General features: G+C 60.5%; 2 protein-coding genes across 2 annotated transcripts; one reads left to right on the top strand and one right to left on the bottom strand.

The window, feature by feature from the left end:
* SYDE1 (synapse defective Rho GTPase activating protein 1) lies at positions 1–6,842 on the top strand. The gene is made up of 8 exons (XM_045778575.2): positions 1–157; positions 1,727–2,068; positions 2,170–2,814; positions 2,968–3,182; positions 3,801–3,927; positions 4,128–4,288; positions 4,880–5,105; positions 5,431–6,842. Exons 1-8 carry the CDS (start codon positions 70–72, stop codon positions 5,832–5,834), a joined length of 2,208 nt encoding a protein of 735 aa, XP_045634531.1. The 5' UTR covers positions 1–69; the 3' UTR covers positions 5,835–6,842.
* A 9-nt stretch (positions 6,843–6,851) lies between these two features.
* HACL2 (2-hydroxyacyl-CoA lyase 2) lies at positions 6,852–14,440 on the bottom strand. Its single transcript, XM_045778577.2, has 16 exons — positions 14,082–14,440; positions 13,664–13,808; positions 12,250–12,451; positions 11,999–12,126; positions 11,772–11,910; positions 11,571–11,682; positions 11,035–11,134; positions 10,800–10,897; positions 10,534–10,670; positions 9,434–9,568; positions 8,287–8,401; positions 8,017–8,186; positions 7,870–7,940; positions 7,716–7,787; positions 7,430–7,535; positions 6,852–7,313 (listed from the first exon to the last, which is right to left on the bottom strand). The coding sequence occupies exons 2-16, from the start codon at positions 13,796–13,798 to the stop codon at positions 7,135–7,137; spliced, it is 1,899 nt and encodes a 632-aa protein (XP_045634533.2). The 5' UTR covers positions 13,799–13,808; positions 14,082–14,440; the 3' UTR covers positions 6,852–7,134.
* Between the last annotated feature and the right edge of the window lie 231 nt (positions 14,441–14,671).

Raw genomic sequence — 14,671 nt, 5'->3', positions numbered from 1 at the left:
AGGGCGGGGAGGGCGGGGGGCGGCGTGGCCGGAGCCTGGGCGCGCACTCGGCCCGGCCCAGGCCCCAGCATGGCCGAGCCGCTGCTCAGGAAAACCTTCTCCCGCCTGCGGGGCCGGGAGAAACTTCCCCGGAAAAAGTCGGACGCGAAGGAGCGCGGTGAGCCGGGGAGGCGGCCGAGGAGGGGGCGCCGAACCCCGCCCCGCCCAGGAGATGGTCCCGGAGCCCCAAGGCGGGACGGCTGGGGGGCGAGGGGGAGCCCCGCGGAGTCCCCCGCGGCCCCGGGTGGGGGACCGAGAGTGGGCAGGGGTCCTGTCAGGAAGGGGCTGGGAGGGGGGAGAGAGGGGGTACGGACCGTTATGTGCGCCTGGCCCGGGATGCCAGCGCTGCGGGCTCCTTGCGAGGCCCGGGAGGGGGCCTCGCCCCTGACAGGAAATGGGGCCGAGACCGAGCGCCTGGAGGGCGGAGGGGAGGAGTTGGGAAGCTGGCGAACGGGCCCAGTCAGGCCAGGCTGGGGACACCCTGCGCCCTGGAGACCCGGGATGGGAGATGGGTAGCGAACTCCTGCAGAGGAGGGAGAGGGGCGGCGCATCAGCCACAGTGGCCGCCCCCTAACCCCCTCGCACCTATTAACCAGTCACTGCAGCTGCGCGCACCTTAGGCAGCCCTAGGAAACTGTCCCTTTTAGACGAGCGGGGAAACTGAGGCACGGAGCTGTTGGGTCATTTGTCCAGAGCCAATGAAGTGACTTAAACAGCTCTTTGGACATGCTACGAATAGAGACCGCCCCGAGACAGGGTCAGGGCGTTGGAAACCAGAGTTGACCAGAGGAGGGAGTCCACCAGCAAACAAAACAAGACCTTAAGGAAATGGGAGCTGTGCGGGACAGAAAGTCCCGGGAAGGAAGGAGTTAAAGGAGGAAGGCCTGACGACTCCAGGATCTGACCTCCCCCCCACCCCAATCCCTTCCCAAAGAGTCCCAAGGTTCCTAAAGCAGAAAGAAGAGACAGGGGTGCCCACGCACAGACAGGAAACAGCCAAGGATGTCAGAGAAGGGAGGATGGAACAAAGGGGAGGCCCCAAGGCGTTGACCGTGGGGATCTGGACGGGGCTGAAAGACAGGGCTCACTCCAGGATGGGGGCAGAGTCTGGAAGACAGGAAAGGGGTGGGGGGTGGGGGGAGCACTGGAGAAAGGGAGGACCCAGCTCTAGTTGGTGTGCCTGCCCCTCTCTTCTGAAAGGAGCAAGCGAGCTTCACTGTAGGCTGCGTGCTTGCCCATAACCCGGATGCCTGGGAAGCAGTCCCCACACGCAGCTCTCTGATGCCTCCCTGGAGGGGGGCATTGAATCTCCCCATTTCACAGGAGGACACTGAGGCTCAAAGATGGAAAGCAACTTGCCCAAAGCCACCCAGTAAGAAGGGACAGGGGCAGAGCTCCATGCCAGGGGTGGGAGGTAGAGCTGAGAATGAAGGGCCCAGGTCTGGACCCTGAGGTTGAAGGACAGAGGGACACCATTTGGGACCCCAGGGACTAAGAGCAGGCGGGCTCTAAGCTGGCAACCAATGAGATTGCTGGCCTGTGCCCGCCCATTCCAAACAAACATGTGGAGTGCCAGTACTGCGTGCACCCCAGCCCTGGCCCCTGGTGGGGGACAAGCCAGCGGGCTGGGGCTGCACTGGGGGCAGCAGAGTGGTAGGTGGGTCTCACTCCCCTTGCTCTCTGCCAGGCCGCCCAGCCCAGCGCCAGGAGCCCAGTCCTCCAGAGCCAGAGCCTCAGGCCCCTGAAGGGTCCCAGGCTGGAGCAGAGGGGCCCCCAAGCCCTGAGGCATCTCGGAGCCCAGCGCGGGGGGCCTACCTGCAGAGCCTGGAACCCAGCAGCCGCCGATGGGTGCTGGGTGGGGCCAAGCCACCGGAAGAGGCTGCTTTGGGGCCCAGGGCAGCTGGCAGCGGAGAGCCCGCGGGTGAGATCTGGTACAACCCTATCCCTGAGGAAGACTCCAGACCCCCGGCACCTGAGCCCCCAGGACCACAACCAGGCTCAGCTGAGCCAGAGGGCCTGGCCTCCCAAGGTGAGCACAAGCCTCATACCTCCAGCCCCCCAAGATGATCGCAAGCCTCACCCCCGTCCCAAACCCTGGCTTCTGAACCCCGAGATCTGCTCTTCCCCCAGGCGCAGCCCCTGCCAGCCCCCCAACCAAAGCCTCCCGCACGAAGTCCCCTGGCCCAGCCAGGCGCCTCTCCATGAAGATGAAGAAGCTGCCGGACCTGCGGCGCCGACTGAGCCTGCGGGGCACCCGGGCTGGCCGAGAGCGTGAGCGGGCCGCCCCCGAGGGCTCCGTCATCAGCCGCTACCACCTGGACAGCAGTGTGGGGACCCCGGGACGGGCGGCAGGGGCTGGGGCCACAAGGGGCCCTCGGGCCGGTTACCTCAGTGATGGTGACTCCCCGGAGCGCCCAGCAGGGCCCCCATCGCCCACTGCCTTCCGGCCCTATGAGGTGGGCCCATCAGCCCGAGCACCCCCCGCCGTACTCTGGGGCCGCCTCAGCCTACACTTGTATGGGCTGGGGGGACTGCGGCCGGCACCTGGGGCCACCCCAAGAGACCTCTGCTGCCTACTGCAGGTAGATGGGGTGGCTCGGGCCCGAACGGGACCGCTGAGGGGGGGGCCGGACTTCCTGCGGCTGGACCACACCTTCCACCTGGAACTTGAGGCTGCCCGGCTGCTGCGGGCCCTGGTGCTGGCGTGGGACCCCGGTGTCCGGCGGCACCGGCCCTGCGCCCAGGGCACTGTGCTGCTACCCACAGTCTTCCGAGGTAGGATCCCTGGCTGCAAGGGAGGAGCGGTTGGCACAGGATTCAGCTCCCCCTCTTCCCCCAGAGTGTCCAGGGTGGGGGTGTGGCTTGCAGCAGGGGGCCGGGCATAGGAGCCTGGGGGGCCAGACCCCACAGATCCCCTTGTGTCTTCAGGGTGCCAGGCCCAGCAACTGGCCGTGCGCCTGGAGCCCCAGGGGCTGTTGTATGCCAAGCTGACCCTGTCAGAGCAGCAGGAAGCCCCAGGCACAGATGAGCCCCGAGTCTTTGGGCTGCCCCTGCCGCTGCTGGTGGAGCGGGAAAACCCCCCAGGCCAGGTGCCCCTCATCATCCAGAAGTGTGTTGGGCAGATCGAGCGCCGAGGGCTGCGGGTGAGCCCCCTGCCCCATCCCAGCTGGCCCTCAGACCTATACCCCAGGACACCCAGCATACAGAGGCCAGGCCTTCCCCACACATACACTTGCCTGGGACACTCCTAGCTCTGATCCAGCTTAGACAAGGTCAGGAGGCTCCCCTAGACCATAGCACCCAGCCCAGAACACATGGGTCATCCATCCATTTAGTAATACATGGTCCCAGACCTTCTGGAGCTCAGAGTTTGATGGGAGGAAAGACATGATTCCAGTAACTCACAAGTGTAAAACTGTGGCTGGAACAAGAGTGAAGAAGCTGGGAGAGCTTAAAGCAGGATCTGATGCTGGTTGGAGTAATCAGGAAAGGCTTCCCAGAGGAGGTGACAAGTGAGCTGAGGACGAGGGCGGTGCCAGAATGCATGATCCAAGCGGAGGGTTTACAGGGTCGGGTTGTTCAGGCAGCCAGGTAGGGACCCAATGACAAGTGTCAGAGGAGCAGGAAAGCAGCTGGTGAAGCCACAGCCAGCCCCCAACCCCTCAGCCCACTGCCACCTCACCCAGACCTCCAGGCCCCACCCTACCTGGCCCTGATCAGTTTGTAGCACTGGCAAGATCTCTCTCTGTCCCCACCCCCAGGTGGTGGGGCTGTACCGTCTGTGTGGCTCGGCAGCCGTGAAGAAAGAGCTTCGGGATGCCTTTGAGCGGGACAGTGCAGCCGTCTGCCTCTCTGAGGACCTGTATCCTGATATCAATGTCATCACTGGTCAGCATGCCCCCTCTGTCCCCAGCCTGCTCCCTATTCAAACTGCACCTCAAGGAAGTCCCTGTGGTCCCTCTGGGACCTATCCTTTCTGTCTGGTTTTGTTTTCACTTCCCCCTCCTCTTCCCCCTCCCAGCCCCAGCTGACCCCTCCAGCCTCAGAAGCCAGGGGTGCCCTGACCAGAATGGGCCCTGTGTCCACAGGCATCCTCAAGGATTATCTTCGGGAGTTGCCCACCCCGCTTATCACCCAGCCCCTCTATCAGGTGGTGCTGGAGGCCATGGCCCAAGGACCCCCAAGCAGGGCACCCTCCAGCACTGAGGGCACCCGTGCGCTCCTCAACTGCTTGCCGGATGTGGAGAGGGTAAGTTGGGCCAGGTGGGAGTGGGCACGACTGAATGGGCTGACACCAATGAAGTGCTTCACCCACACCTGAGCCCATGATGTGCATGAACTTGTGGCATTGTCAACAATCCTAGAAAGTAGTTGCTATCAGTACCCCACTTCACAGCTATGGAAACCTAGGCCCAGAGCAGTTAAGTGAGTTGCCCGAGGTTGCACAGCCAGGATATCATAAAAATGCAGGCTCTGAAGGCAGGTCTGTCAGCCTAACACAAGGGAGGTTCCTGGCTGTGGGATCCTGGAGAAGTCGTGACCCTCTGTGCCTCAATACCCTCATGGGGTATAAACCCTAACATAGGATTAATGCTAGCCCTGTCTGACACACAGAGGAGTGGGTTCAAATCCAAGCTCTGCCATTTAAAGCTAAGTTGCCTTTGTCCTCAGTCTCCCCTCCAGCAAAATGGGATCATAATACTAATACCGAAGCCTTAGGTCAGCCATCAATCAGCTATGAGATCTCGAATTTCCCCACTCTGGGCCGCCTTAGTCTCCCCTCAGGTTTGACAGGGGACCAGCTTCCCCCGCCTCATGATTCCCAACCGTCTTCTGTCAGGCCACGCTGACACTTCTCCTGGACCACCTGCGCCTCGTCTCCTCTTTCCACGCCCACAACCGCATGACCCCGCAGAATCTGGCCGTGTGCTTCGGTCCCGTGCTGCTGCCGGCGCGCCAGGCCCCCGCCAGGCCCCGCATCCGCAGCTCGGGCCCGGGCCTGACCAACGCAGTGGACTTCAAGCGCCACATCGAGGTGCTGCACTACCTGCTGCAGGCCTGGCCAGGTGAGCCCGCCCCTGGCCCGCGCCGCCAATCCGGGCCAGGCCGCCGCCGCGATGCTTTCTCGGGCGACCAATCAGAGTCTCGGACTTCAGGCGTGCCACGCCCTCCTCGCGTGGCCCCGGGCGTAAACCGGTACCTGGTAGCCTCAGCAACGCGTTCAGATTGAGCCAATCCGAGCTCGACGCGCTCAGAGGGCCGGTTGCCTAAGCAACCAGGTGTCCCTCGGCCAGTGAAATCCCGATGCGGTCGCGGGTCCGGTCTCCCGTCGGGCCAATCAGGGGCCTGGTTAGCTAGGCAGCCAATCACGAGCCCGCTCTTCCCCCTCAGATCCCCGCAGGCCCCCGGAGCCTCCGGACCTCGCCCCGTGCCTGCGGCCCAAACGGCAGGCGCCGCTGCACTTGCAGCTCGCCGGCTCCGAAGTGGTGGCTCGGCCCCGCGGCCGGGGCGGCCCCGAGAGCCCCCCGAGCAACCGCTACGCGGGCGACTGGAGTGTCTGCGGACGGGACTTCCTGCCGTGCGGGCGGGACTTTCTGTCCGGGCCGGACTACGACCACGTGACGGGCAGCTACAGCGAGGACGAGGACGAGGAGGCGGGCGACCCGGCGGGCGCCGCAGACTTCGACGACGACTTTGAGACGCCCTTCAACCCGCACCTGAACCTCAAAGACTTCGACGCCCTCATCCTGGACCTGGAGCGAGAGCTCTCCAAGCAGATCAACGTGTGCCTCTGAGCCGGGCGGGGTGGGACCCCGGTCACAAAGGGCCGGGCTCCAGGCTGCTGAGGCCGATCCCGGGCGACGCAGGGAACCAGAGTGGACCAGAGCGGTCGCCCGGGCCGCCGTCCCGGTTGCTGGAGAGTTGCCTAGTGACCAGGCAGCCCATTGCTGAGAATCATTCCTCGTTTCCAGTGCTCAGTGGTGGGGCATTGGCTGCAAAGGCTAGGGACTAGGGACTTTTGGGACCAGCTGTTGGGGCCATCTTTTCTGAGTACCAAGGGCTTCTCCCCATGCAGCTAAAAGGCACTTCTCCCGCTTGCTGGGCTGGCCTCTCTTGCCCCCTCCTCCTTGGCCAGGGAAAAACCAGTTACTGTGAGCATCACGCCAGGATGGTGAGACGCCGCCCCCCTTCCCGCCCCCGTCAATCCTCTTGCTGCTGCCAACCAAATCAGTATTAGCTTTAAACACCGCACTCTGCTTCTCCCTCCCCTGGAGGGTCCAAGGATATTTGAGGCAAGGTGGGGGAAAGCCCCTATCCTGGGCTCTGGCTGGATAAGGGCAGCCGAGGGCCTTTAGAAAAATGGCTGGTTTCCGCACCCTCTCTTCCAGGGAAAACCCCAATTGCCTCAAACCAGGAAATGGAGATAGCAGAGTCTGGCCCTTCCCCTCCCCAGTTCTTCCTCCACATCCCTGAAGAAACTGAGCACTTACAAGACCTCCCTTTCGGAGGGGCCCCACCTGAAATGTCAGGCTGGGGGCACTTTTGGTACGGAACATATTTATTGCCTCCGTGCGTGTGTGTCTGTGTGTGAGGACTAGTGTGCATGAACAGGTCTGGAGCAGGCGTATGGGGCTCTTTCAGGGACCTCTGATGGGGAAAGAATTTGCAATGGCTAGGCACCCTGAAATCCCCAGTAATGGAGCCTCAGTGGGCCCCAGAGTTCCAGTGGGAGAGTAGGTCCCCTCCTGTCTCCCCCTTTTCCCTCACTTCCATCTTTGTGGACAATAAATCAGTATGCACAAGTTCTGGAATGAGTGCTTGGGCCCACATGGACCAGAGGTGGTTTATTCAGTGCGCACAAGAGGAAGGGAAAAAGGACAACGGTGCCCACAGAGAAAAAGGCCCAGGAGCTCTGCAGCGCTGCCAGGGAACCTCTCTGAGCCCTGACCCCACCCCCACCCCACCCTGTCTTCAGGGAGGATTATAGAGTCACTGGACATGAAAGGCCAGGTCCAAGGCAGGCAAGGATGAGACTCTAAACCAGCCAGGCACAGTCCAGGGGTGGGAAGGCCAAGGATACTGACCCATGAGGCCCTACACAGAAATGGAGCCATCTCGGAAGTCCGTCCTCCCAATGAGGATGTTGACCACAACCGGGTGGCCATCTCGGCACTGCTGTTGAGCATCACGAAGCACCTCAACCACCTGATCTTCTTTCTCCCGTGACAGCAGCAAGCCCTGGGCCCCAAGTCCCATGGCTGCCTTGTGATAATCTAAAAGGGAAAGTCGGGTCAGACGGTGGCAGGGACCCAGGCCATCATGCAGTCAGCCCAGGAGAGGAATGAATGAAACAGCTTCCCCCTCTCTCCACCCTACCCCAGCCTCTCACCAGTGTAAGCCAGGCCACAGGCTACATTGCTGCCCAGAGAGGGCACCTGCTCCCGAGAAATCTGGGTCCAGCCAGCATCATTCCCTATCAAAGCAATCACTGGGATCTGCAGGGAAAGGATGAGGCCAGGCCACAGCCTTCAGTTTTAAGGCTTGGCCAGCCGGAGGACAAAGACAGGGACAGGACCTTTGCCAGACAAAAGCAGCTCCCTCCCTAGCCCTACCCACACCTGATGACCTCTCCCAGAACCCCAAGCTCTGAGCTTCCCTCAGGGCAGCTCGGTCACCTTGTGCCTGACGAAGGTGTCAAATTCAATGAGGCTATAGCCAAAAGCTCCATCTCCAAACAGGCACCACACCTGAGCAGGGAACAAGGCTGGCTGAGTGGCTCATTCCCCCAGAAAACAGCTCACTGCCCCTGCCTGCAGCACCCTCACTTACCTCGGCATCCGGCCGGCACAGTTTGGCCCCGAGTGCAAATCCTGCACCAACGCCCAGAGTCCCAAAGGCCCCTAGGAAAACCAAGAGCAGGTGGGTGTAGAGGGGCCTGGACAATGCAAGCTGTCCCAGGCAGAGGCCCCTCCTTACCAGGATCAAGCCAGCACAGGGGACCACGGGGCTGCACCAGGTGGGCGGCTGTGCCCACAAAGTCCCCACCGTCAACCACCAGAATCGAGTTGTCGGGCAGAGTTTCCTCCACTAGCTGCAGTACCCGCACTGGGTTCAGATGCTGGGCTACAGGCGTCAGTCCCTTCTCCCTGCCACGGAGCAGCGCATGTCAGCCAGGCCAGCAACAGAGCCTTCCAGGAACCCACAACCACACCCCCAGCCCCTGCGTCCACTCTACCCGGTCCCCACCGAAAGGCCTGCTCCTTCTGCCGGTCAGCTTGACGAAGCTCCTCTGTCCAGTCTGAGGCCCATGTCTGGCCCTTAAGGCCCTCCACCAGCTTCACCACAAAGGAGCCCACGTCTCCTAGAGAAGGAAGAGGATACAGCTGCAGGGAAGTGGCCTCCTGTCCTTTCAGCATCAGAGGCCCAGCGAGAGCAGGAATACAATGGCAACATTCCAGCAGAACACAAGGAGGCAGGCCGGGGATGTTCCTAGGGCAAAACAGGTAAAACACACCCCAGAGACTGCCAGAACTAGGCTAAGGCAGCCACGGTGAAGCAGAAAGCAAGGCCAAAGAAAGCACAACATGGGTTAGACACCCAAGCAGCCTTGTTGCCTGCCTTCTCCTCACACCCCAGATCAGGCAGTGCTATCAGTTCCGCCTCTAAAACACGTCCCTCCAAACACCTCCATCAGCCAAGCACGCCTCTCCAACCCAGACATGCAGAGTGTTTGTGAAGTGATCAAGAAATGGGCCAGTGATGTACTTTTCATCTCGGTCTTAGAAATGATCCCATGGAGGCTCAGAGAAGCAGAGTTTGTCATCCCTGTCTGTGCCCCCTCCAGGCCTCGTCCTTTCTGTCCTGGCCCATTTTAACAGGCCCCTGGCCTCCACCTGCCCTCTCCAACCCACTGCCTACCAGCTACTCCAGTGGACCTTCCCAAACACGAATGCAGCAGTGCCACTTCTCTGCTTGATGCAAGTTCCGTGCAGCACCGTCAACGTGCTTGGAACGATGGGCAAAAGCAGAGCACATAAAGGCTGTGGGAGCACACTGAACAGGGATAGTATGACAGGACAACAGAGGCCTCGGGGGCCCAAGAGGGAGATCTCTGTCCTCCAAGCAGCATGGGAGGGCTGGCCGCCAGCAGCACGATCACATGCACATTCCCAGGCCTTCCCTCTTAGGCGCACCCCACCATTTGTTCAGCCAGAAGCACCCATCAGTCTGAGTGCCAAATGCATATCTCTGGCTGACTGAGTGCCCCCCGGGGCAGGGTCTGGGCCTTGCTCACCAGCACCTGGCTCAAGCCAGCTACCACAGAGGTCAGGAAGAGAAGGACCGGGAAAAGCATATATGTGTTGGGCGGGGGGGGGGGGTCCCAGGAGCTCACCCTGCACGGCTTCCTGGGGCTTCCAGAACATGTCTGAGTTAAGCAACATCTCTTTCCGGTTACGGTTGACAATGATGATCTTGCTGCTACGGCTGAGGATGCGGCCATAAGACAGGCGGAAGTCACACACGGCTCCTGGAGTGGGGAACAGGGTCTCAGTGGCTGGAGAGCCAGTGTCCCACCACCTTACTTAATCCACCATGGCAGACTAAATGCAAAAGGGTCCCCATTCTTCCTTTCTCCCTGTAGTGACTTCACAGCTCCCCACCCCTCGGATCTGGGCTGGCCTTGGGGACGTGCTTTGGCCAATACAGTGTGGCAGGTGAAGGCAGGCGTTCCTGTGACCAAGCATCAAGAATTATGGCTTCTACTGTCTCTCTTAAAAAACCTTGCTCTCCCATCCCTGCATGTTTCTCATCCTTCACCAAGTGAGCAAGCCCAGGCTGGCCTGCTGGATGATGAGAAAGCCGAAAGAAGAGGTAGGGAGAGTGAAAGAACTCAATTATCCCAGCAGAGGCCATGTCAGCCTAACCTGTAGTTAGCCAAGGCCAAGTATATGCACCAGCCCAGCCCGGAGCAGCCCAGATGCCTTCTTGCCTCTCCAACTAGACTAGTGAATGAGCCCCAACAAAACCAGAAAAACTACCACCTAACTTCTACGTGGACCTTAAGAAATGGGAAGTTCATTTTAAATCACTGATTTTAGGGATGGTTATTACACAACAGCAAACTGATACAACTATGTGTTGGGCAGGATTCCAAAAATTTGACATGAAAATGTACATGCCGTGTGTGTATATGCCATAGAAATCCTGTATAAAGCATACAATGCAAATGCTCCATATAAATACTGCAGGTGCCCACTATCTGTGCGCTCCCCTGAGCCCTACAACACAATGGCAACCTTGCGAGAGTTTACCTGGACTTCAAGTACACAGTTGTCCAAACCCCTGAAAGGGGAAGGGGTGGGGCCAAGGTAAGAGGGTGGGTGATTATGAGAGTAGGGTGCCAGGAAGTACCTGACTAGGAGGGGCAGGGTCACAGAGGAGGGGGTGCCTGGAGGAAGGGAAAGGGAAGAGGGCAGAGAGGCCGAGGCCCACCTGCCAGAAGGACAACATCTGCTTTCTTCAGGGCAGCGCTACGGTTCTGCCGGATGTGGAGGGGGTGGTTGCGGCCCAGCAGTCCTCGTGCCATCCCTCCCAGGAAGCAGGGGATGCCAAGGGTCTCCACAGCAGCCCTGGGGATCCAGGAAGGACAGAGGTGAGTGTAGTGTCAAGGGTGAGCCCCCCCCCCCCCGCCCCACAAAAGGCATCAGGGGGCCAGGGACCAGGTATTTGATAGTAAGGGCAGGGCTGAGCCTTCTCACCGAAGTTTGTCAGCGGGTGTCGGGGGCAGCAGAGCCTGGCTCCCCAGGACAATAAGGGGCCTTTTGGCTCGGCTCAAGATTTCCATACAGCGCTGAACCTGGGATGACAGATGGGGCTTAAAGAGCGAACTGTGTGAGTCACCATCAGCCCCCACAAACAAGGCCCCAAGACTGACTCAAAGAGAGACCGTCCTGCCAGGTGGGGATCCTCAGCCAGGGAAGAGAGGCGAATCACCTGCTGGGGGGATGCCTGGGGAATGTCCAGAGGCAGAGGGCCCTCGGGCCGCGACTCCCAGGCTCCTGCAAAGAGGTTGGCCAGGTGATTCTCTAAGTACCTGCAAAAGTGAGAGGAAGAGGCGGTTACCAGGATGAGTGACCAGGGCTCCAGGAGCTGAAGGAGGCCAGGGTCAAGGAGGGAAGTGAGACAGGCTCAAGAGTGGACCAGCAACACCCCTGGAGAGGCACACTCCAGCGGCCAAGTCTCCAGCAGCCTGTTTCTCTCAGAAGCTTCTGGAGACTCCTCAGCCGGACACAGACCCTCAGAAACAAGTGACACAAGTGTGGACTGCCACGATCAGGGCCACGGCTGCAGGGGCAGCCACGTGTGGCTCCACCGCTTCCTAGCAGGCCCTCTACCTAGAATGCTCGTCCCATGGCTGCCCTCCCCCGACTCAAGCCGATGAATGAGTCAAAGGAGGGACAGATGCTGGGAGGAAGTTACAAAAGAGGGCAGGGGACTGGAGAGGGCATGGTGGGAGTGGGGCTACTCACCAGGAGACCACTCGACCCATGAGGCCCTTGGGGGGCTTGGCTGGCACCATCTCCTTCTGTACCATGAAATAGGGATACAGCACATCAATGGGCAGCTCCACAAACACTGGGCCTGCAGAGGGGCAGGGAGGATACTGAGCCTGCCATGCCTCCCTAGATCCGGGCCTTAGGGCCTGACCACTGCCCAGCACCCCCACTTACCTGGGGTGCCCGACTGGGCAGCAGCCATCGCAGCCCTCAGAGTGGGCATGAGGTCCCGCACCCTCCTCACAGAAGCACAAAACTTGCACAGTGGTCTAAACAGGGACATCTGATCAATGGCCTGAAGTGCACCCCGGTTCTTGTGGAAACAGAGGTGTCCAGAGAGTCAACACATGAGCCCTATGAGGCCCCCCTGGGGCCCCCACCACCCACCAAGGACAAGGCACCTGCAGGAGCGTGCTGGCAGCCCCACCCAGAAGCAGGACTGGGGACTGAGCTATCTGGGCGTTCTTCACTGCAGTCACCGTGTTGGTGAGGCCAGGGCCTGCTGTCACTGCAGCCACACCCACTGTCCCTGAAACACAGAACCCATCACAGCCGTGCCCACCCTCCTGGCCACCTCTGAAAAATCCTCTGCCCCTCGAAGACCTCCCACCCCATTCTCCCCAGCCCTCAGACCTCTCTGTTCTGCCCTCACCAGTCAGGCGGGCCACAGCATCAGCGGCAAAGACGGCTGTGACTTCGTGGCGTGTGTCCACCACACGGATGCCCAGCTTCTCGCAGGCCACCAGCAGCGGGGAAATGTGCCCACCGACCAGTGTGAAGAGGAACCGCACGCCATGGGCCCTCAGCACAGCTGCCACGTTCTCCCCACCATGCTGAATGCTTGCCGTGTCCACCTGGGCCCACGGAGGGGGAGGAGCAAGATTATCAAGGACCAGGGCAAGGGCACCAGGGCAGGTAGGAGAGGGCAATCTAGCTCCCCCAGGAAGGAGAGCAGGACAAAGTCAGAGGAACTTTGACATTGGTTAGGAACCTATCCAACTATATGCCAGGCCCAGAGCTGGACATGTCATCCTATCAGATGCTCTGGTGATTATATCCTTTTGCAGCTACGGGGACTACAACTTGCCCTAGCAATAGTCAAACTCCCATAGAACCAATGCTCTTAAACGCCCTCTTTATGTTACACTGTCTGTCTAGAAGACAGTGGGAAAACAGGGTGAAAGGAGAGGGAAAATGGATCCGGAGTGGTTTGATAGCCAGGGGCTATCTGCTGAGATTCCAAAACTTCCTGCCCTCCAGGGCCTGGAAGGCAGACTGCTGATTCCAGCCTGCTAGACTTCCTCCCACTCACTGGGCAGGCCCAGCTGACCTGCTGCCAGCCACCAAGCACTGGTACAGGAGAGACCTGCTGGCACAGATCATGCTGAGGCTTCCGAGACCCAGCATCCTCACAGCCCCGCGCAACAGAGGCCACTGCCTTAAATCTCCACAAATCCTCAAGGCTACGAGCCTTGCTCCAGTTGCTCCAGGTAAAGAAAGGAAGGACTGGGGAAGGAGTCCCAGGAAGGGGTCGATTCCTGAGGGAGGAGCCAAGTAGCTCAGAGTGAGATCTGTGGGGTCCATGCTTCCCAAAAAGATCATCTATGGCAAGTTACCACACAAGCTGTCTCAAGCCTGCATCTTCTTGTGGAAAATGAGGGCAGACACAAACACCACTATTCAGGGATGTGTTGAGAGGTAGATGGCAACTGTCAGAGTCCCCCCTCGGGCGCCTGCCTTTGGCCCACTCTGACCACACCGGATTTAGGGAGCAGTGCTCTGTGAAACGGGCTCGTGGCCGCTGGGGAAAGAGTGGGACAGGGCGCTGAGTCAACCGCCGATATTCCAGATCCTCTCTTCCTAGAGGCGAAGTCCAGGGCCTTGTCTGCAGCCTAGCAATGGGGACAGGGAGGTGGACAGAATTTCCCGACCGAGCCCCCTAGATTAGTCGGGCCTCACTTTCTCCTCCTGCAAAATACGTGAGCTAGAGGGAGGGCCAGGAGAAGGGCCCGAGCTTGTTCCTTCTTTGGAGGCCCCCAGCCCGCCGTTGATCCTTGCCCCCGCACCTTGTGCATCAACTGATAGAAGAGCCCCAGGCGGTGCGCGGCGCCCAGCAGAGCAGCCACTAGCGTCCCGCAGGCCAAGAACACGAAGGAGGGGAAGAAGTTCCCAGCAGGGGCGGCGGCCGTGAGGGTCTCCATGACGGGGCACCTGAAAGAGAAATGACAGGGCCAGGAGCTGGACGTAGTGGTTTTCCGGAACAAGGTCCGCCCCCTCCCACACGGATGCCGGGCCACGCCTCTTCCCCCCCAGTTTCTGCGCGGCCACGCCCCTTACGCCGCGCGCCTCGGGACGAGGCCACGCCTCTCGGGGGGACCGCTTGCGACGCCAGCCCCCCCCTTCTTACGTCACCACCACCACTGAAACTAGACCAACACAGGTCAATGTGGCCAGAACGGCCTCAAGATAGCTTTTTACACTCACCTGCTTCTTAACGAATCGCCGGGGAGCCCCACCTCTCTCTTACACCTGGATCCAAATCTCGGTCCTAAAGGTGAGCCCGCCCACCCCGCGTCTACGTCACCTAGGACGAGGCCACGCCCCCAGGCTAGCGTGGGCGCCCCTGTCCTAAAGCCGGACTTCTACCCAGTGCGAGCACCCGAACCTGACCCCACACCCCAGGCCGCGGGTCGAGGTCAGATCGCATCAGAAGACTTCTCCCACCCCCGGGGCACTTTGGCCTTCATCTACGGGAAATGGCGCTGACTCCAGAGGAATTCGTATCACGTGACCCGGGCGCGCGGCCTGGGGTGGCTGGGCCCGGAGCTCTGGCCGTGCCCTTCTCTCTCCCTAGGATTATTGGTGCCCTATAGTCCGGCCCGACGCGCGTGCGCAGAGCGGTAACCTTGCTCCCGACCCAAGCACCTCTTACAAGGACCCTGTCCCTACTGGCCGCTCGCGCACAGGCCCCGCCTTCCCCCGCTTTTCATTGGCGGTCACTTCAGGCCTAACACTTTTCTTTACAAGAGGCCACGCCCCTCGGCATCTTGGGTAAGCCAACACCCCTGGAGCCG

This window comes from Ursus americanus, chromosome 14 (assembly GCF_024610735.1).
Source record: "Ursus americanus isolate L20-20 chromosome 14, mUrsAme1.1.p, whole genome shotgun sequence".
Classification (NCBI taxonomy): domain Eukaryota; kingdom Metazoa; phylum Chordata; class Mammalia; order Carnivora; family Ursidae; genus Ursus; species Ursus americanus.
The sequence above is the reverse complement of the archived record's forward strand: the minus strand, read 5'-3'. Positions and strand labels throughout refer to the sequence as shown.

Coding starts and splice junctions, on each gene's coding strand:
- SYDE1 (XM_045778575.2), top strand. CDS start 70: ATGGCCGAGCCGCTGCTCAGGAAAACCTTCTCCCGCCTGCGGGGCCGG. Junction 2,815..2,967: donor GCTACCCACAGTCTTCCGAG/GTAGGATCCCTG, acceptor TTGTGTCTTCAG/GGTGCCAGGCCCAGCAACTG. Junction 3,183..3,800: donor TCGAGCGCCGAGGGCTGCGG/GTGAGCCCCCTG, acceptor CCCCACCCCCAG/GTGGTGGGGCTGTACCGTCT.
- HACL2 (XM_045778577.2), bottom strand. CDS start 13,798: ATGGAGACCCTCACGGCCGCCGCCCCTGCTGGGAACTTCTTCCCCTCC. Junction 11,683..11,771: donor TGCCCAGTCGGGCACCCCAG/GTAAGTGGGGGT, acceptor GCCCCTCTGCAG/GCCCAGTGTTTGTGGAGCTG. Junction 10,898..11,034: donor CCCAGGCATCCCCCCAGCAG/GTGATTCGCCTC, acceptor CTGTCATCCCAG/GTTCAGCGCTGTATGGAAAT.